At 36.7% G+C, this 22,493-nt stretch overlaps 1 protein-coding gene across 2 annotated transcripts in view; it reads right to left on the reverse strand.

Moving 5' to 3' along the window:
* Positions 1-22,493, reverse strand: part of snx29 (sorting nexin 29) — a 136,047-nt gene that overhangs the window by 53,132 nt on the left and 60,422 nt on the right. For both annotated transcript variants that reach the window (XM_051915579.1, XM_051915580.1), the window contains exons 16-18: positions 8,415-8,531; positions 4,731-4,786; positions 1,953-2,034 (exon numbers count right to left, since the gene is read on the reverse strand). In XM_051915579.1, the coding sequence (XP_051771539.1) occupies positions 1,953-2,034; positions 4,731-4,786; positions 8,415-8,531 (255 nt within the window). The remainder of the gene's footprint in view (positions 1-1,952; positions 2,035-4,730; positions 4,787-8,414; positions 8,532-22,493) is intronic.

The raw sequence follows: 22,493 nt of genomic DNA on the forward strand, positions 1-22,493 counted from the left end.
TTTAATGATGTCTTTAGTATCTTTCTGGGCCTTGACAGTGGTAATTAAATTGCTGTCTATGGGGGGAGGGGGGTCAGAGAGCTCTCGGATTTCATCAAAAATATCTTAATTTGTGTTCCAAAGATAAACGAAGGTCTTATGGGTTTGGAATGACATGAGGGTGAGTAATTAATGACAGAATTTTCATTTTTGGGTGAACTAACCCTTTAATGACCCCAAATTTTTAATGGCCATGCATATTTATTCAGTAAAATACAAATAATTACAAATTATATAATATAATATAATATAATCATTTTTACATTTAGTTATTTTTTAATACACACATATATATAATGGAGAAAATATGCTATTAGCTCACAGAGTGTGTAGTTATGGCAGCTATTAGCAGGGGTTAAAACGTTAACCTTGGCCCCTTGGTGCACTTGCTTACACTCTCTCTCTCTCCCCTATCTCATTTTTTCCCTGCCCTCTCTCTTTCTGTGTGCCAAAAACTTGGGTAATGAACAGACCCCTGACAACAGCGCTAAGGGTTGTCTTGACCCCTTTAACTGCATATTTTCGTTACTTTTGAAGAACACGTTGTAATCTAGAAACACATTTAGTTAATGCCTAGTTTCCCTGTGCTCTTCCAATCATAAAACCCTAACTAGAAGTTTTCTGAACACTGGCTAACTGGCCACTAAGAAAAATCATGACGGGCTCTTGAAAGTGTAGTGTAGTCTAGTGCAGACACTAGTGGACATCTCTCTGCATGAAAGATGAAATTAATGCAGGTATTTTCCAAAACATATTAACACATTAGTGCTCACGTGAGAAGCACACCGCCTAGAGTCATCAATCATATCAGAAAATGAGAAGCCCTGATATACTGGGTTAAATCTAAAATAATGGAAAGCATTACCTTGAAAAAGCAATGGATCCATTTCCATAGGGACCCATTTCAAGGCCAGACTCAAGGGAACACTCAGAGAAAATCGAAAAACGCTGTCAAAACCAATTCACTCAGCAAAATCAACTAATATGTGGGGGCACTATTGCTACTTACGAGGGTCTCCTGATAATCTGTACTGTTATAGAAAGTGCATGGGTCACTACTGTATGAAAATAGCAACATTACAAAGTGTCATATCATCATATCACCTGTATACTCTATGTCAACATTCCTGTTGTGCAGGATACAATGTGCTTCGGATTGGGGTCATTTTCACATGCTGTCTTTTCTCTTTTCCTGTGGTATTTCCAATGGCGACTCACTTTAGCACATGTAAAATTTTTACTTTTTACTTGTTTTAGTTAATATCTAAATCAGGAAGAAATATTTGTTGTAACATAGTCCTATATGCAATAAAAAATGTGACCGAACTACAAAACTACAAAATACTCATTCAGGCAGAAAAGTATAGAACTCTTCTGTTTCAGATGCACTCTTCTATTTAAGTACCTCACTACAAACCATAGCTATCATTTCAAAATAACTACATATAACATTAACTAACATTATTGCATCATATAATGCTTAACCAATCATTACAACACTGTTAACAGTAAAAGCTGCTTGTCTGAACAACCCAGAAACACAGTTTCTGCTTTTGTGACATCACAGTAAATCTAAGCATTTGAACATGATATTGTAAACATTGGAAGAGTCGATTGTAATATCACAAAACTCTATATTTTCAAAGTTTTTGTTTGCTGTCAGGTTGGTGCACACTTCACATAACTAAATGCAGAATATGTTCACAAATTACAAGATCTTAATCATTTCCGACTTCAGTTAGGATTTCGAAACTCATTCTTACACCAATAAACTGTTATCTTAAAATGTCAAAGCCAGTGGTTCTCAATCATAGAGCATTTCCATTATATACTGTAATGAAAAAGATGGATAGAAAAAGATTATACATTTTCCAGTAGTACAGGGTGGATTAAATTCTGATCAAATGAACTACCTGATATACATGATAGGCGTTGGCAGCCCGACCTTGAAGGAACACAGAGGGGATCCACACGTTGACAAGGGCACGTTGAGTTCTTAGAGAGACAGGGAAGGAGAGAACACATGGGGAAAGTCTAATTAGAGAACAACTCAACAGAAAAGACATTTAGTGTAGCTAAAATCACTTCATCTGCCCAGGGGTCTGAAAAAAATGGTCTTTTAACAAACAGAAAGAAAAAAATTACAAATATCAACACCAAGAACCCTCTGAAGTCGGTGGAGGTGCCAACGCAAACGAGAACTTAAAATACTCTATCATTTTTGGTCATACAAAATTTGTGTACACTCACAATAACAACAAAACATTGTGCTTTGTAAAATTATGAAAAAGACACTCAGTGTATACTTCCCTCACAGAAAGGAGAAGCTTGAAATGTCTACCGGTTCAGGGAACGAAAACGAAAACAGCAAATGAACGAAATTTTGACCGGAACGTAACCAGAAATGGAAACGAAATCAAATTTAATCGTTCTGAACAGAAACGCTAATTTGAAATGGCCATTAACCGGTTAATAACGTTATATTTTCATTCTATTTAATATTTTGATTTGGCAGTCAACCAATCACAAATTCAAATAGCACAGCCTATGCAAATGTGACGCTGATGCATCCAAAGTGTGTGAAATGCCCGCGCTCAGGCTCTACAGTGTGTGAAATGCCATGCAAGTCACTCAGCTGTCAAGTCATCATAGGTTAGGTAAGTCACAATGGCAATGCCCTGGCATTAGTTTTTCCGATGATGTCACCAACCGTCAAGCATTAGGCCTACATTTAAGTGAAAATTAATGTCAAGTAGGCTAATATGCAGCTTGTTGTGTGTTTTGAAACCAGCGAAAATTGCAGAGTAGTAGAACATAAGTTCACACAACGTCATCACGCACATGCAGCGCTTCTGTGAACGGAGAAAACAGAATAAAACTATAGGCCTACGTAACACATATACAATAAAAGGGAATATTTAGGCCTATAGGCTATGCGATATTTCACTATATAATTAGGTCTACAGATTAACAAAACGAAAGTGGTTCATTGTGGCACTCTCCAAAGATCTAGGAAAGGAAACAGACATTCTGCTTGTTTTCCTTATTTAAGTGTCTTTTGTAAATGTATGAATTATGTCTTGCTTTTACCTGTATGACCATAAATTACGGAGTACAGTTTACTGTCTTAGAAGGAAAAAAAATCCAGTGGTCGCGCCGGCGCCTCACGCGCGCGCACACAAATTCTTGCATTGCTTACTTGATATAAAACGTTACACTGCTCAGTTCAATTCTGTGATACAATTTGCCGTTTACCACCCGTGACCACCACCTGACTGTGCTGTAATGTGAAGGATGATGTCGATAATGTGCGTGAAGTAGGCCTACAAAGCTTACAATAAATAATAGTTTAGCATTCGTCTCGAAAATGGAAACAGTGCCGAATGAGAAAGGTAGGCTTCAGATTCACTTTAAATTAATTCGTTTAGCATCTTGTTTAGTTTTATTTCTAATAAATAAACCTGTTTCTCGACTTGAATATAGTAATAGAAGCTGCAATGGCGTTAAAAAAAGAGAATTTTTTTTCAAATTCGTTTTGGCTTGACGTATAGCCTAAATTAACTTTAGAGGATTTGTGGTAAAATAAAATAGGGCAGTTTTGTTCATAATTTATGCTTATAAACATTATAATTATATTAGGCTATATATTTTCTATAGGCTAGGCTAATTGTAAACATTTTATTTTATTTACCGATAAATTACATTATTTCTGAATGTAATAATAAAATGCGACGTATACGCGACATATCTTTTTTCCTCTCAGGAATAGCGTCGGTATTTTTAACCATGCAGCAAACATTTTAAAATATCTTGAAAAAATACTTTTAAAAAATATTATTATTATTATTAATAACATTATTAACTGTTATTTTTTCAAAACAAACCGGTTTCGGAACGTTAATAATACAGAAGGAACGCTGGAACAAAAACGTTAAAATACCGATTCTGCTCGGAGTGAAACGATTAATTATTTTTTTTTTTTCGTTTTTAAGCCCTGGTCACAACCACGTGCATCGCAGGCTATTCATTCGGTAATCATCCATGTGAGACGTGAACAAACAACCTCCATATTGCCTCAATAAAACAAACCATCAAGCTTCATCAAATGCATCTACTTTTCACTGTGATGAATAAGCCAGTATTTACCTCAGAAGAAGAATGTGATCTTAAGCGGCTTAATTCAGCAGAGAATTTAATTTCTGATGAGCAAGTCATTTATACTTACTTGCATTTGTACACAATTTATAACTTGGGCTTTTCCCAAACTACAGATTGAAACTTGTGAAATCGAGTGAAATATGTAGGCATGTAAGCAACTTTCCATTACTAAATGTCGTACAAATCAAGAATGTCAATTTTAATCTCTACACTGCAATATAAATAAAACAGCCTTTTACATGACCCACAAGTCTGACATTGTATGCATTTCCTTCAGTCGGTTTTAATGACTGACATCTTCTCATGTACAAAGGTTATAGCTGTATGGAAGAGGTGCGTGAAGGCTGCGAATGTAAAAACAGAAGCAGCATTCAACCACCCTATTTTAAGCGCAGTCTTTTCTGTCAGATCGGAGGCATCGCTTTATGGAATTCCATACCATCGATTTGATTCTCAAAAGAGGCTTGCTGTACACCACCTCCAACACACATACATACAAATATAAAAAGAACAGCGAGTAGGAGGCCACTTACGTCTCAAAGTCAGATAGGCTGGGATCGTCAGAGGTCTGGCTCAGGTCCCCTGGCACCTGTCCAAAAAGCAAAGCGCATGAGGTCATGGTGAGCGCATCCTTTTGCGTCCAACTGAGTTTGCTGATTAACACTGTAATGTTGCATAAACTTCCAAACCAGCTACATTCTGTAGTTTACCCTGATAAAAGCATGACAGTCCAGTAATATTTACTGAAAATAATTTATTTGGTCCCAATTAAAATTTAAATAACAAAAATATACACATGAGGGGGGGCAATATTCACATGAAGCTCTCAATGACTGCACATTTACCCCTCATTCCTGAAAACACATGAGCCTAACCAGGAACATGCTCTAATCCTATTTGAGTGTGCATCTTATCTTGTGGTGAAAGTGCGGTAATGTCAGCATTTACAGGGGTCACGACTCACAGGCTGCTGCATCTTGGCAGGCAGTGGGCACCAGAGAGGAACAGACACATGAGCCATGAAGGCTAGATAAACCATCCACCGTATACAGTTCAGCACAGTTACAGAAGGCCATGGTTCAAAGCCACTGCCGTCAGATGTATCAAAAAGTAATCAGTGGCCAACAGATAAGCACTGAACAGGAAAGAGAGAGGATGGATGGGAGCCACGAGGTGAAACACACTTTGGCTGGGAATGCCACTAGAGACAGACTGGTCAAATTAAATGCATACTTCATCCAAAAATAGAAATAGCTTTGTGGGAAAAATAGACAAAAAATTAAAACGTTGTTCACAGAAAATTTTCTAGCAAGACTTTATTTTCCAGTGTCTTTGTTACACATTACATACTGTAGTAATAACAGTAAATTATGCATAATTGCATGCAGCTAACCCTAAACCAAACCTTAAAAAACCTTAAAATCCTAACACTATAGTATTAATTTTACTCATTACCTGTGACGATTCAATGTGACATTTGTTATACCAATGTTATCCCATGATTTACTCACCCTCAAGCCATCCTAGGTGACCTTCGTTTAGACAAAGATATTTTTATATAATGTCCTGGCTCTTCCAAGCTTTAAAATAGTAGTGAATGACGCTCCTGACTTTGAAGTCCAAAAAAGTACATCCATCCATCATAAAAGTACACACGGCTCCAGGGGGTTAATAAAGGCCTTCTGAAGCGAAGCGATGTGTTTTTGTAAGAAAAATATCCATATATTTAAAACTTTATAAACTAAAATAACTAGCTCCCCTAACAGAGGGCCTATGCAAATCGATTTACACCAAAAGAGTAACCGAACACAAACGATAGAGCAAAACAAAACACCGGTCAAAATTTAGAGGTCTAAAACAAGCATTTTTAAGGAGAAATATCAGAGGATTTCGATATAAGAGGACCTTCAGTTTGTTGGCCAGCCCTATTTGTTTGAACCACGAAAGGTGTCTAAGTTTACACTACATCCTATGTCATACATCGCGTCAGAGTTATTTTTTTGGCACAAGTTGATTTGCGTAGGCTGTCTGCCGGAAGTTAATTATTTTAGTTTATAAAGTTTTAAATATGGATATTTTTCTTACAAAAACCCATCACTTCGCTTCTGAAGGCCTTTATTAACCCCCCTGGAGTTGTATGGATTACATTTATGATGGATGGATGCACTTTTTTGGACTTCAAAATCAAGAGCGCCATTCACTACCATTATAAAGCTTGGAAGAGGAAGGATATTTTATAATGTAACTCAGATTGTGATCGTCTGAAAGAAGAAAGTCATGTACACCAAGGATGGCTTGAGGTTGAGTAAATCATGGGATAATGTTCATTTTTGGGTGAACTAACCCTTTAACAGCCTGGAACTTTTTTATTATTATTATTATAATTACAGCAATTGATTCTATATGCATTAACTGTTTATTTCCTGTTATAACTGAGTTTTTTTTTTTACTTTTGTTCTATGACTATGACTTTTGACTGTATAAACATGACGCTCTCTAAAGACACACTCTCGCCTGAGAGCACACACAGCAAGATCCTTGAGCAATGCCAAGTGTGCCTTCCTCACACAATAAATATTTTTAATACCGACCTAGATTACAGACCTCTAATTAGCGAGCTGTACATATGCGTATCTGCATCTTTATGCAGAGTAAACTCGCAGCTCAAGCTTTTCTTTTTACTGTATATATACAATAAATGTATGTGTGCGTATGTGTATACAGGGCTTGACATTAAATTCTTTGCTCACCAGCCACTGTGGCTAGTGGTTTTCCAAAGTTACTAGCCACAATTTTGACATGGATATCATAGGGGAAAACTACCATATAGATGTTTTTAATATAATCTCATAATTTGGCAGCAGGTAAATTAGGCTGCTTTCACTTTAAGACGGAACACACAGATCCATTATACTGTTACATATGCTTGTTTATGTTCATGTAAAACATAACTGACTGTGTTTACATGAATACTCACCAAGACAGGCATTTTGTCATTATTTTGTGTGTATTTGACTGTTTAAGCACAATATACAAGCAGCGAAAAATAACTCAATTTAGTACGAGCCCATACTACAAGGTTTAGAATGAAAGTTATTTATGAATCATGATTTACTCATGAAAATGTTTTATTTTATGCACAAATCTGCGTACACACGGTTAGTGAATGAGACCCAGTGTTTTTTTTTTTCCTTTATTTTCTTTTCTGTTAATCACTGAGTTACATAACAACCCTTGCCTGTTCACTGGATTAAAAACCAAACACTTTTGGAATTATTTTTGGTTTGAGCCTATGCCTCTCTATCACCTCCCTTGGCACCTAATGGTTACCCTACGACAGTACATATATCTATAATTACACTGTAAAAAGGACACCTTAAAATGAAGTGTAACCCATGTTCCTCTGCCAAAACTCTCTAATCTCATTCAAATTCTGGTGTGGTTTCTTCACACAAAGCTATCACATGGCTTCAGAAAACTTGTAAGTGTAAGTCATATTGACTTAATTTTAGTCATATCATGTCTTAAATACAATATAATATAATATAATATATCATTGGGATTTATTTCATTGTATGGCAAGAGCAGTGTAGCGATTCTTCAACAATTTTGTGTCCCATGAAAATAATAACAGCATTTGGTTGAGTAGTAGGGCTGTGGTTGACAATATTGAATATTATTCATGTTGAGTTCATGTTAACAACATTGACATGAATATAATGCAATATACTGAAGGTCGAAAACATCGAAGACATTTGCAAGTAGATTAAAACAGTGGCCAGTAAAACACCTACTGTATACGTGAGTTCATCATTTATGTTGTGCATTGGGGTACGAGAATAATGGTGGTAAAAATAACCACAATGCGAATAATCTGAATAATTGCATGTAAACGGGTTGCTTGTGTCATGTAAACATAGTCTTTCACTCAACCTAAGAACTTTTTTTTATTTGAAAACATCCGTAGCTCTATTTAAAAAGAAAAAAAGATATAATGTGCCCTCATTTAGCTGGCTAGGTAAATGCGTTTGAGACAGGAAGGTAATTGGCACAGACAGACAGTTAATGATGGAAGAGGGGGCAGACCCATGGAAGCAGACAGCGATCTGCCCAGAGTGCCTGGACTGCAGAGATAGAGAAGAAAGAACAACCACTCAATGAAGGTAAGGTTTCACACACCCACAGAGACGCATGTGTGTGTGCTTGCATGTGCTTACTGGGCCACGCAGGTCGATGAGTTCCTGCCTCATCTGTCCGATCAGGTTGTCTTTGGCCATGAGGGAGCGGTACAGCCTCTCGTTAAACTCAATCAGCTCTCCGTGCATCTCAGCAACCTAAAAAACACACACATTGACAAACTCGCATCAAACTCCCACCAAAACAGGCTGCTTAGTGCAGCTTCACTAGTGCTTGGCAGCTGTCTTGAAGCAGGTTGTAGTATGTGACATTTCTTAAAGGCACACTGAATATGAGTTAGCTGGGTTTTGACTCTCAGGTGTGGAAGTGTTCAGCCGGCGAGCGTTAACTGCTCGTTACAGTGAGTCTCGCACCTGCCCGGCGACTCGTCAGCTGTCATTAGAGTAAGTGACACAGACATGAAGGCAGGCTCCAGTCTGCTATTCAGAACTTGCATTCATTTGTTTATGGAAATCATATGTCAGGGTATATTTGGGTTAGCGGCGTTTTGCCTGACAGAAGCATCATGTCACTTTTTGACATGTTTGTCCTGGTTGCTGGGCCGCACCTGGCCAGACAAACAGGCATGAATGAGTCAAAAAATGAGTAATGCAATATTCTGATCTTGAAAGTGAACACGAATGCCATAAAACTGCATTACATAAAACACAAAAGAAAACAAAATAAAGTGAATTTTGTGTTTTAGGCTACTCTACATATGCAACCAGAATGCTAAATCTTGAAATAAATGTGTACAATGGATTTTTTTTTTTTTTTTTAATTTTGTCAGTTGCTTGGTTTATTATAAATCTCATTGGTTCAAGATCCTGCTCAACATTTGTTTTTGTTTTCAGTTAAAGTGAAAAGACAAATTATGTTGCATTAATGCTGCCTTTAAGTACAACAGGGAGGGTCCTACTTCTGAGTTTGGCATTTAATATTACAACATGTCATGCATTCAAAATAAATAAATAAATAATAATAAAAAACAGAAATTTTCTATCATTATTATTTTATTGTATTTTTTATTGTGTATTATTATGTTGGCTTGGGAAAGCCAACATACTGATATTCTACTTAAACATCTTATTATTTTTCTTCTGAGACTAAATTTTCTGACTGCTACTCCTCCTAGAGCTTTAATGCTACAAGCACCAAACTCGCCACAGACCTTGGCCATGATGTCTAGTTAGTTGCAATACATTTTTAGACAGATCAGACATACAGTTTTTTTTAATAATAATTTTTTAAAACTCAAAATTTTTCCATAGACTTACATTGACAGAGCAAAATACGCCCTCTAGAGCAGGATGCGCTTTTGAGTGACAGAAACAGCTCGCGTCTAATAAAGCTCGTGCTCCGAAGCTCATCCATTCTCGCTTCTATCAGTGCTTCATGTCCACAATACATGGCGACTCTCATTCAAGCGAGAACAAGAACGCATCAAATAGCTTCTTTGTTTGAATGCTTATGTGTATGACTGTGTTACTGTGTTAATGATATGTGGCATCTGCGCAAAGATTTGTGCATTAAAGAGGCGCCGTGTCGCCGGCGCCGCTGTCGCTCCCAGCATGAGCAGATGAGAGAGAGAGAGAGAGAGAGAGAGAGAGAGAGAGAGCTGCACGGAGCAATTTCCAAAAAAAACTAAAGAAAACTTTAATATAGAGTGAAAAGCAGTATTGAACAGGTTAGTTGATCGCCTAATACGATGTTACCCATTCAGAGCTAGCAAGCCGCGCCTCTTAAAGCGATAGAAGAATCGACAGATCCATCAATCATCACAACAATTGTTTGTTACAGCCCTAAATACAAGAAGTTCTTTCTTTCTTTATTTATTTCTTTGCTGCCGAACAGACATGTGTGTTGGCTCTTTTCACTCGGGCTGCCCATCAAAGCTTTCCCAAGACTTTCCCAAAACTTTTTCTTCTAGTTTTATATTTTACATTTTTTTATGATTTTTTATTCCTATATCTTTTTTATATTTCATGTTAAATACAATCAAATTTATATTTTTAACATTTACATATATGTCACTTATTTATGCATAGTATCTAACAAAAACATTTTACATATTTTATATTATTTTCATTTTTTATTTTTTATTTATCCATGGTATTTGACAAAAACACTTTTTTTTGCTATTTTTACATTTTTATATTTTACAGTTATTTTTTACATCTTTTTTTATAAAATTTTCATTTCAATCTTTCATTTATGCGTAATGAAACACTTATTTTGCATATTTTATGTTTTACATATTTTATGTTTTTTTATGTTTTAGGGAACACGACAACGATGTAACTAAAAACGGAAGAGTTTCTCCTTTGCTTTTTTCGCGTTCAGACGACAACAATGTACCTGTTCACACGGATCCATGAAAACGACTAAAGACGTATTATTCATGCCAGGCCAGCAGTTGGTGATGTCACTTTGTAAAGCCAACAAACTGAACACGTTATACGCATGTGCATGACGTCACATTTGTCACAAATTTGTGTTTTTGTAGTTTACAGAAAGAAGATAAACAGTATCATTTTCAAAAACTTGAACTTTGCATCCCCAAAATGCATTTGTCATGTAAATGAAAGGCCAAAATGAAAGGCCCGTTTTTAGTTAAAAACTGTGTAGTGTGAACGGCCCCTTAATTTTTTATATCATTTACATTTCTATCTCTTATTTATGATGGCATCTAACAAAAACAATTATTCTGCATAAAGCAAACTATGAAAGTGAATGATTAGCTTTACATTTGTTTTCTATAAGTTCATCTGTCTATATTTCCATAGTGCGAAGTTCCAAGCAGCATTATTTCACACTAAAAATCTATCACATTGCACCAGACACGGTGGTTAGGTATTACAAAACCGACAAAAAAAATTGTAAAAACTTCCTAACAAAAAATTTATTTCAAAAAGCACTGAATGAGTAGGTGGCAGTCTCAAAGAATCTCAAAAAGCAGTTTGAACTACAGAAATAGCTTCAAAACTTTTGTAATTGATTGTCAGACATGGCCCTCTATCTGGCTACTTCACTGCCTATTGCAGTGCTTTATATAGCACCTAGCTGTTTCACAGTATTAAATCCATTTCTCAAAGTCTTTTTTTAGTAGCTTGCGTGACAACTTCAAAAATAGCTACCCTTTCAACACGTTAAAAGAGCGTAAAGCTTCAAAATACATATTTTACAACAGAGCTATAAACATCTTGTCATGAAAGCGATTGTGATTACTGAAAACAAGCACGTACAAGAATCGCTCAGCATTAACAAACATTCACTACACCATGCCAAAAGCTTGATTAACCATCAAGCTGGATACAAACGGGAAGTAACGTCAATTCTGCCTTATTTACACACCCAGATCGATACACACCCTTCATTCATCTCCTGCAGTCGCCGTGGCTCCACATGACAGACTACTTGTAGTATTCTCATTCATCACATTTATTTATCTGCGGCAAGGCCTTCGAACAGCACATTAAAAAATGGAAATTAATTTTAAGCGTCAAGGAACCCAATTAATTCTCTGCAAGGAAGCGAGCTAATCAGTTTGTTGTTCAGTAAGCAATAAGCTGGCTGCGTCCTTCCAGCTCGCTGGGTGAATTTTCCGACCTGCGCTACCGCGTGTTAGCACTTTGGGTTTATCTAAACAGGCGACAGGTTCACACACTTCAGACAACGTATCAAACCTCATTACTGGGCCTTAGCAGGAATCCGAGTGTGTGACTGTATCTGTATTCGCCCATTGTAATTACAGGCCGCCCCAGTGCTCCAGCGCAGATATCAAGAACACTGTATTCCACAATTATCCCTAGTCATTATTTCCATGAAGGAAAGAAAAACAATTGAGAAGAACACAAACACCACACAAGCATAGCATCTCTGAAATAAGTCAAAGCCGAGGTGAAAACGAATAAATGTCAAGAAGGATGAAAAGCATGTGTGCGTTTTCATAATGTGCTCATAAGCAATAAGCACAAGTAGATGGGAGCATATTAATGAGAGGAAAGTTAGAGGAGACGGTTTTTCATTTTTATACCTGATCTATATGTCAGAAGGTTTTGTAAATGCAAAACCAAGGAAAAGGTATATTTTGTGAATGTGTTTGCTGAAACTATTTAAAATTCAGAACTATTTAAAACTGCTTTTATAATGGATTTATACCATTAACCAAACAAATAACAAATGTATAAGAATTTATTGATTCTATTCGGATTCTTTTTAACAAATCTGGTCTTAAATGGTTCAATTAATAATTCTTTTAGTACTTTTGAGAAATAAATGTCTGGAAAATCAAATGCTTTTTTTTATTGCATTTTCTACCCTAGAAGTTTGCTGTCATATGGTGAGGTCATTTTAATTGTCAACACAGCAGTTATAACAAACAAATAACAAACCAAGTGTGTAAATACTTTAAATGACTTCTCACAGACCTATTAAAGGGCCATAAATTCCATACAATATTAAGTAACGGATAATCCACTGCTAGCAGTGCATTAAAGGGGTAGTTCACCCAAAAATTAAAATTATCCCACGATTTACGCACCCTCAAAGCCATCCTAGGTTTATATGACTATTTGTTTGAACCGCGAGAGGCGTCTAAGCTTACAATACTCCTACATCCTGCGTCGTACATCGCGTCAGAGTATTACTCATTTGGCACAAGTCAACTTGCGCATTTTGCGTACGGTCGTTCGCAGAAAGCGAGTTATTTGAATTTATAAAGTTTTAAATATGGATATTTTTCTTACAAAAACGCATTGCTTCCCTTCAGAAGACCTTTATTAACCCCCTGGAGTCATATAGATTACTTTTTTTTATAGCTGGATGCATTATTTTTGTTTTAAAATTTGGGCCCCCATTCACAACCATTATAAAACCTTGAAGGACTAAGGATATTTTTTAATATATCTCTGATTGTGTTTGTCTGAAAGAAGATTGTCATATATACCAAAGGATTGCTTAAGGGTGAGTAAGTCATGGAATAATTTTCATTTTTGGGTGAACTGTCCCTTTAAACGATTTTAATGCATGATGTAGAGCTACCCGACGTGAAGCATTCAAATCGTTAAATGCACAGCTAACCGTAGATTATCCCACTTATACTATTTACAGCGCAATATTTGACCAGAAGGGTACAAATGACGGTTATTTTCATCAGTTAGGGCCAGTTAGATCTAGCATTCTGCCTGCTTTGAATAAGACAGAGAGATATAGTAATGCAGTAAGGATTACATTTATCTGAATGAATGAATTAAGCCTATGGCATTTATTTGAATTAATTATCGAGAGAGAGAGAGAGAGAGAGAGAGAGAGAGAGAGAGAGAGAGAGAGAGAGAGAGCGAGAGAGCGAGAGAGAGATGCGTGTGTGAATTACCTGTGTCTGTGCAGCATCTCTCTCCACTAACAATAAATTTGTGAGTTTAATTGCTTCAAAAACAGCGATGTTACAACCTCTTTGCAGAGAAAATATATTTATATACATTGGATTGCATTTATGGTGCCTTTAAAAGGTTTTTTTTTTTTTATGTTTTTGAAGGAAGTCTCTTATGCTCACTAAGACACGAAACTAAAAATATAGTTAAAACAGACACATTGTGAAATATTACTACAATTTAAGATAACTGTTTTCTATTTTAATACATTTTAAAATATAATTAATTCCTGTGGTGGCAAAGCTGAATTTTCAGCAGCCATTACTCCAGTCTTCAGTGTCACATGATCATTTAGAAATCATTCTAATATTCTGATTTGCTGTTCAAGAAACACTTCTTAATATTATCAACGTTGGGAACAGTTGTGAAAACAGTTGTGCTACTTTTCGTATAAACCATAATACATTTTTGTTTAAAAAAATTCAAAATAACTAAATGTTTGTTGAAAGAATAAAAAGTGGCATTTGAAGGAATGGATGAAAGGAGCAAATTTATTTATAAAGTTACATTTTTTATCATTTTTTTTTAACTTATGACTCCATTTCTACTGAAAAAAAAACCCATTAAATATTCACTTGGCTATCTCCAAAGCTCACACTTGAATTTTCCTTAGATCATTAGACATGAAGGTGCCCTGGAAGCCTGTCTGAAACCAGGGGGAACCTTCATACATAGTCATTGACAGCAAGGCTTCTTTCTGTTTCAAACACAGCCAATAATTCACTACTTGGTGTGTTTGAGGGGGCTTTGAGTCATCCACTGAGTCTTGAGGTTAACTGAGACTTACTGAGACCCCCACCCAAAAAAAAATCCAACAACAGCAGGTTATATTACAGGTCTCTGGTCTTCTGGGGTAAAGCTGTTGCTTGCATTTTAGAGCAGTGCTTTTTTCAAACGCAGGTGTTGCTGACAGTTTGTCTGCATGGCTGTCAGTGAGCGGGAACGAGTGCTGAGCCAGGTGTCCTGAAAGAAAAAGACTTGGTCAAAGCAGAAGGAGGGGATGGGGGAGCGTGGCCCGCAGCAGCTCTAATGCCCGTAATTGGATGTGAAACAAGTTTGAGAAGTGAGCTTAGAAGACAGGCTTAGCAAACACAAACAGACTTGAAGTGTCAGAGGAAGAGCGAGGGACTGGGGCGGGTGGAGAGATGGAGGAGGGGGATAAGTGTGACAGTGAATGTGCTGCTATCACTTTCTTCCCCAGGCAAACACTCACTGACAGAGGGAGAGTTCAGCCTGGCAAAGAAGATTCTAACTGATGGGTAAAAATGCAGTAGAGATAAAACAAGAATGGAATAGGGACACAGGCCCAATAAGGACACAACCAGAATAAAAGAGCAACATAAGAGAATCTGAGCTTTGAAATCAGTTAAGTGAGAGAATGATCATTATCATCATTTGATACTGGAGTTCATTACACAAAGTACATCAAACCAAGAAAATGAACATATCCTCTAAATGATTCGACCCCCACTGGATAGGCGATGTTGATTTTCACTAAGTTAGTGCTTATACTTAATTTATATGACTTAAATGCTATAGTTATATATAAAATGTACATATACATGCATACACTACCAGTCAAAAGTTTGAAATAATAGATAGATAGATAGATAGATAGATAGATAGATATGAAACTTATGGACATCAAGGCTGCATTTATTTGATTAAAAAATTATTTATTTATATTTTATTATACTTTAAAAATGTAATTAATTCTGGTAATGGCAAAGCTGAATTTTCAGCAGCCATTACTCCAGTCTTCGGTGTCACATGATCCTTCAGAAATCATTCTAATAAGCTGTTTTTGTTTGTTTTAAAGAAATACTTTTATTTGGCAAGAATGCATTAAAATGATCAAAAGTGACAGTTAAGCAATCATCCATTTATTATGCAACATTTATTCTTTTTCAAATAAATGTTGTTCCTTTGAACTTTCTATTCATTGAAGAATGATGAGGGCATTTTGATTATTATTGTTTTTTACTATATAGGCCTACTTAGTTCAAGAGCAAAACCCTGAACCCACATACAGTATCTTTTCTGTCACATGGCCTTCTGCCATACATATGTAAAAAAAAAATAGCTTGATACAACATCTAATCTTACATTTTAATAATCAAATTTAATTGGACTGATGAAATGATGATATAAATATATTAAAAAAAATTCTCAGACGCTACTGCTTTGGCTCTGAGGGCCCAATATCCTCATCTTTGATAACTATTTTGACTGATTTTTTCTTTTACAAAGCACTACTGGTATCCAGATGGAAGTTTATTCACATCAGAACCAAAGTAAAAAAGGTCCCCCTGCCTACATTGAGGAAAGTCTGACTAATTGCAGAATCAGATGCTATACTAAAATATAATATAAACATTATAAACATTTGCTGGAAATGCTGAGTATGTTTTTAAAAAAGCAAAGCAGAGATTATATCTTCTTAGGAGGTTACAACATTTTGGTGCGAGTCAACATATTTTAGAGATGGTTTATAAGAATCTTGTCGAGAGTGTTATATGTTTTAATATGACTATGTGGTATGGACTATTGCCAGTTAAAGAAAAGCAAAAATTGTGTTGAGTAATTAAAATTGCTAGTGCAATTGTAGGACAACCACAAAGACAATTGAATGAAATTTATCAAACAAGAGTCAAAAAGCACAGGTTATTATTGAAGATTGTTCTCATCCCTTGAATATTAAATTTCAGCTTTTACCATCAAAAAGGCAACCTCAAGCAAGGAAAAAGGTGTATCAAATGTCATTTGTGCCAACTGCCGTTAGAATTTTAAATACTGGGATCTGAGTGCGAGGGGGGATTGTGTCACTTGTTGTCTTTTATGTGATTTGTGTGATGATATTGAATGTGTTTATTGTGGTGAAGCCAAAGACAAATTTCCACTTGTGGACAATAAAGTGACTAACTAACTAAACTATACTATACTCAACATACTAAAATATTCCTAAAGTGTTTCTCACTATATGGTCACCGTCATGACTCAAATATTGTCCCACATCCAGATGGTATAATGTGAGCAGGTGGTGCTACGAGGTGGGTCACAGCTACGAAGTACTTGAGACCAGTCTCCCCTGTGCACAAGGTGTCCTGATAGTCACAGGTGGCCGCTACACAGACATAACACCTCCATGGCAAAGATCTCCCGGCCCAGTGTCCTACTGCACTCAGCATGACACAACCTTTAATTCCACCTTCACAACAAGGACTCCATACCCCATGGACACATTAATCTCTTTTAATTTGTATTTCAAATAAAAGACCCTCAGAGGCACGTCCACCCCTGTCTCACTCTGTCCATCCACGTGTCATATTTTCATTTTAAAAAAACTGAATGTACATTCAACACTGTACTTTGTGTTTTCTTACCCTGACAATAAATTACAGCAATTGTTTAACGCTGCTGTATGAGTGTTTCTAATACAGCGGCTGTGGAAGTGACGGCTAATTTGACATCCTTCTGTCTTCTGATCAACGTAATCAATCTCTCTATACTTTTTTTCCTCTTTTGGAAAGTCATAGAAATACTATTGTGGATTTTTTTCTTTTGATATTAGGACAAATGGGAACGCAAAAAATTTAATTTGCTTTAGTTTCTGTTGACCATTATAGAAGTTTGCCCAACTACACTCTTAAAAATAAAGGTTCCAAAAGGGGCAGCGTTGCCAAGTCCATGGTTTTCCTGCGGAATTTATTTATTTATTTATTTATTTTAATTGTTGCCGCGGGTTGAATTTTTTGTCCGCAGGATAAAGGTACTCTCCTCCCAACCCGTGCTTCGACCCAACGCCCAAAGGATATTTTTGATTGGCCATTGGGCTAGTTTTGTTGAGCAGACCTGGCAACCCTGAAAAGGGAGTTTTCACAGCAATGCCTTAGAAGAAATTTTCAATAAGCAGTTCTTAAAATAATCTTTTTTTTTTTTTTTCTTTTTTTTTAAATAAATATAAATAAAAAAAAATCTCAAAAACCTTTTTCCACTATATAGAACATTTACACAATGGAAGGGCTCCATGGAGGTTAAAGTTATGTAACCATCAATGGCAATAAAGAATGTTTATTTTTCCGCTTCTGGGAAATGTGAAAAGGGTCCATACAAAGACAAGGCCTACCAATAAGACATTTCTTGGTCACTGTATCACTTCAGAATGGTACAATTGCTGTTTGGTTTTGGTTTTCTCTGACTGAAATTTTTTTTTATTTAATATAAGCATTTTTTAACTAATTGCCTATAGCCCTAATGACAACCTACTTAATGTGCCACACGCTGTTCTAAAAAGCCATTAGTGAATGCTTCCAAAATAAAACCACCAACAAAACATGAGTGAGACGAGAATGAGATACTGAATGAGAAAGTAAGAGAGCGAGCAAATGAAACCCAAGCGTATCTGCTTGAACTATGTGAGCCAAGGAAGACAAGGGGCAGAAGTTGAGCCTGTGGAACAGTAAAGTGGATGAAGACTCTGGTCTGAATGTAATGCCTCAGACAGTCTGACATGATTCAAATTCACACAGTCCTTTAAATCACACTAACTACCTGACTGGAGTCATTAGCCTGCCTGTAGTGGTGGAGCAGTGGTTGTAAAGATATTCCTCTACCACCACACTGACTACCAGCTGTCAGAGCCTTCTTTAAAACACCTTCAGGAGCGAAGACTGTAGTCTGGAAGTTCAGTAAACATGCTAACCCTGTGGTGATCATACTTCACACCACTAATAAAGACTCAGATCAAAGAGGGATTTTCAGCAGTTCTTGTCATTACTAGGACCTCTCCTGCTTGAAACAGAACAGTTCTTCAGACTTCAAAAGACATCCAAGAGGTGGGGATCGTCTTATTCACCATTCAAAATTATTAAGCCATGAAGAAAGAAAACAGCACATAAAGCCTGAGGCTGGATTTTCAAAATGCACTTAAAACATTCATTTTCTTAACTTTTTTCTTAGAGTCAACATAAAATAGAAGTAGTGACAGATCTTTTCTTCCATATTGTGATGTGCCTTGTATGTAACGGATTATCAAAAAAGAAAAAAATACCAATATATCAATCAGCTTTTGATTGGATTTTGAGATTTGGGTGCTGCACTCAAAAATAAATGTGAACTTGCTGTTGATTGTGGAGGGCCAGGGGTTTAGACAGACTTAAGCCACGTTTCCACCGCAGGAACTTTAACCCAGGAACTAGGAACTTTGGGGTTGTACTCGGTGTGTTTCGACCGCAGGATCCAGGGTCTAAATGAAGTTCCGGGTAAAAAATTTCCCCTCTGTAAGTACCTGCTCGCTAGGTAGTACTTTTTCAAAGTTCCGGAACTTTCGGGGGTGGGACTTGCACGCTGAACATGCTGATTCACGCTGATTCACGCAGCATTTTGATTGGTTGACTCTACACAGCATTTTATTTCAACCATCGTTTTTTTAAAGTCTGTTGCGGGGCATGCAGTAAGAGTTGTTTGCTATTCAAATCAACACTGAAGTTTAAAAAATACGACCGATGGACTGACGATGAGGTTCAGGCTTTATAAAGCTTATATGCGGAGGACGAAATCCAGCGGGAACTAGAAAGTCGCGCACAGTCACTGGACTATCTTCACGGTACTTTAGACCACTATGGAAACGCAGCTAGCAATAGTTCTGGGGGGAAAAAAGTTCCTGGGAAAAAAGTTCCTGGTAATTTCGGTGGAAACGCGGCTTAAGTGTTTGAAGAAGTCCAGATACATCACCATAAAGAAGTCTGTCGTTTCACTGGAAGACTTCTGACATTTTGATTTTGATCATAGGTCCAAAAAGAATAAAAATAAATGAAACATGAATTGTTCACAGTAAGACATACAGCATAACATGCATTTACAAAATAAATAAGCAGAATTTTCATTTCATGGCAAAATTAGAAAAAGAAAAAAAAAAAAACAGTAAAAATAGGGTTTCTCCTCAATGTTCTTTTCTCTTAAGATGTTAAGATTGTTTTTAAAGGGATAGTTCACCCAAAAATGAAAATTTGATGTTTATCTGCTTACCCCCAGGGCATCCAAGATGTAGGTGACTTTGTTTCTTCAGTAGAACACAAATGTTGATTTTTAACTCCATCCGTTGCGGTCTATCAGTCAAATAATGCGTGTAAATGGGAACTCCATCTATAAGAGTCAAATAAACACGACAGACAAATCCAAATTAAACCCTGCGGCTCGTGACGACACATTGATGTCCTAAGACACGAAACGATCGGTTTGTGCGAGAAAACGAACAGTATTTATATAATTTTTTACCTCTAAAACACCACTATGTCCAACTGCCTTCAGCATCCGGTTAGTGAGGTCTGAATGCACTCTGACAACGGAAGTGATGTCTTGCACTCATTGAAGCAAAGCGCGAGATATCAGTTCCGTCATCAGAGCGCGTTTTTTTGACCTCATTAACCGGATGCTGAACGTTTCGTGTCTTAGGACTCGTTTCTTGTCTTAGGACTCGTTTCGTGTCTTAGGACTCGTTTCGTGTCTTAGGACATCAATGTGTCGTCACGAGCCGCAGGGTTTAATTTGGATTTGTCTGACGTGTTTATTTGACTCTTATAGATGGAGTTCCCATTTACACGCATTATTTGACTGACAGACCGCGACGGTTGGAGTTAAAAATCATCATTTGTGTTCTACTGAAGAAACAAAGTCACCTACATCTTGGATGCCCTGGGGGTAAGCAGATAAACATCAAATTTTCATTTTTTGGGTGAACTATCCCTTTAAGAATGAATGAATGAATGAATGAATGAATGAATTGCACTTCTTGCACAAACTTCTTATAATTTATCCTAAGAACTATAATTTTTTTTCTTAAGAAGATTTCAGTGAATCTGGTACAGAACTGTGCCATCATAGTACTAAAGAATTCAACTACTTGTCACTTGTGTTGTTTATCTATTTAACCAGATGGTCATTTTTCTCTAATTAAAGGGATAGTCCACCCAAAAATTCTGTCATAATTTACTCACGCTCATGTCTTTCCAAATCTGTTTGACTTTCTTTCTTCTGTGGAACATAAAAGAAGATATTTTAAAGAATGTTAGTAACTAAACAGTTTCGGTTCTCATTGACTTTCACTGTACAGTATGAACCAAAAATACAAATGGAAGTCAACGGGAACCCATACTGTTTGGTTACCGACATTCTTCAAAATATCTTCTTTAGTGTTCAGAAATGCATATAAACGATATGAAATGCATGTAAACGATAAGAGCAAAAAAAAAAAGTTTATTATTAAATATATTTGTTTTATTATATTTTGTATATACTTTATTTTATAAATGTTTTAGGAACACGCTTGCATGTGAATGTCAAACTAATTCTTGTAGTATGTTTCATTCTTTTCCACAGTCCATCTGAGGTCACAGCACAGGAGCTCACAGCAAAACACGCAGTCTGAACACTTTCTGTGCCTGAAGTCCCACAGGGCCATTAACTGGTGTGTGATAGTATTACGACAGCTTCCAAGACAGAAAAAGAGTATTCCACAGTGATAATTTGAAAGAAGACTGGGAGAGGATGTGTGTGGGTTACACGGAGAGAGAGAGAGAGAGAGAGAGAGAGAGAGAGAGAGAGAGAGAGAGAGAGAGAGAGAGAGAGAGAGAGAGAGAGAAGACGGGAGGCTCCTTTGGTGTTACTTCAGAAGAATGATGACATCTTCAAATCATCTGATGCATTTAAGATGATGTAAGTACACACTTACAACGCTTCTGTCACAAGTGAAACATACCAGAACGGACTCGAATGAAAGCATGTGGTGGAGCACCATAGAGAAATCAATAATTTAAACAGATTTATAGATGTACACACAGGTCTTTATATCTATTCACGTAGTAACTCACAACTGTGTTGAGATGCCATTGCTCTTAGTTTGTGTAGCAGAAGAACTTTAAAAATATTAATTTAGCCACATAAATATGCCACAAATGTAATAAAACTTCCATATGGTCCATATTCATTGCTGCTCTTGTGGAAACTGAAATAAATATGCTAAGTTTGTCACCAGAGAAAAATTGCAAGTCTTTTACATATTCAGACAGGCGCAAAAAGGGATGCCTGCTTGCCAACCAAAATTAAATAAAGCCTTCAGAGCTCTGTATGTAAATTTAAAAACTACAAGGCAGCAGCCCTCACACCCATGTTTGAAAAACCCAATTGAGAAGGACAGCTTTGCAAAAGGGCCCATAAATAAATGACATGCTCAAAAGTACACACTACTGTAAATGCATACATAAATAAGTTAAAAGATACTCCTGCCAAAATATAAGCAGAATATGAAGTTATTACAGCATAGACAGGGTTTTTCCTGCATTGAAAATATTCTGCCAGCTGCCAAAATGGATTTTGTCCCGCCAAAGATTTATTTGATCATTTAAAGCAGGGGTGGGGAACGTTGATCCTGGAGGGCCACTGTCCTGCAGAGTTTAGCTCCAACCCTAATTAAACACACCTGAAGCTAATCAAGGTCTTCAGTATTATTAAAGTTACAGGCAGGTGAGTGTTTTTTTCAGGGTTGGAGCTAAACTCTGCAGGACAATGGCCCTCCAGGGTCAATGTTCCCCACCCCTGATTTAAAGTGACAATAACTACCGTTCTGCAGTACCGTTCTGCACTCTGTGAAGAGCGTCAAAGGTTTCTATTTACAATGTATTTTTGCAGCGT

This window comes from Ctenopharyngodon idella, chromosome 12, assembly GCF_019924925.1.
Source record: "Ctenopharyngodon idella isolate HZGC_01 chromosome 12, HZGC01, whole genome shotgun sequence".
Lineage (NCBI taxonomy): Eukaryota > Metazoa > Chordata > Actinopteri > Cypriniformes > Xenocyprididae > Ctenopharyngodon > Ctenopharyngodon idella.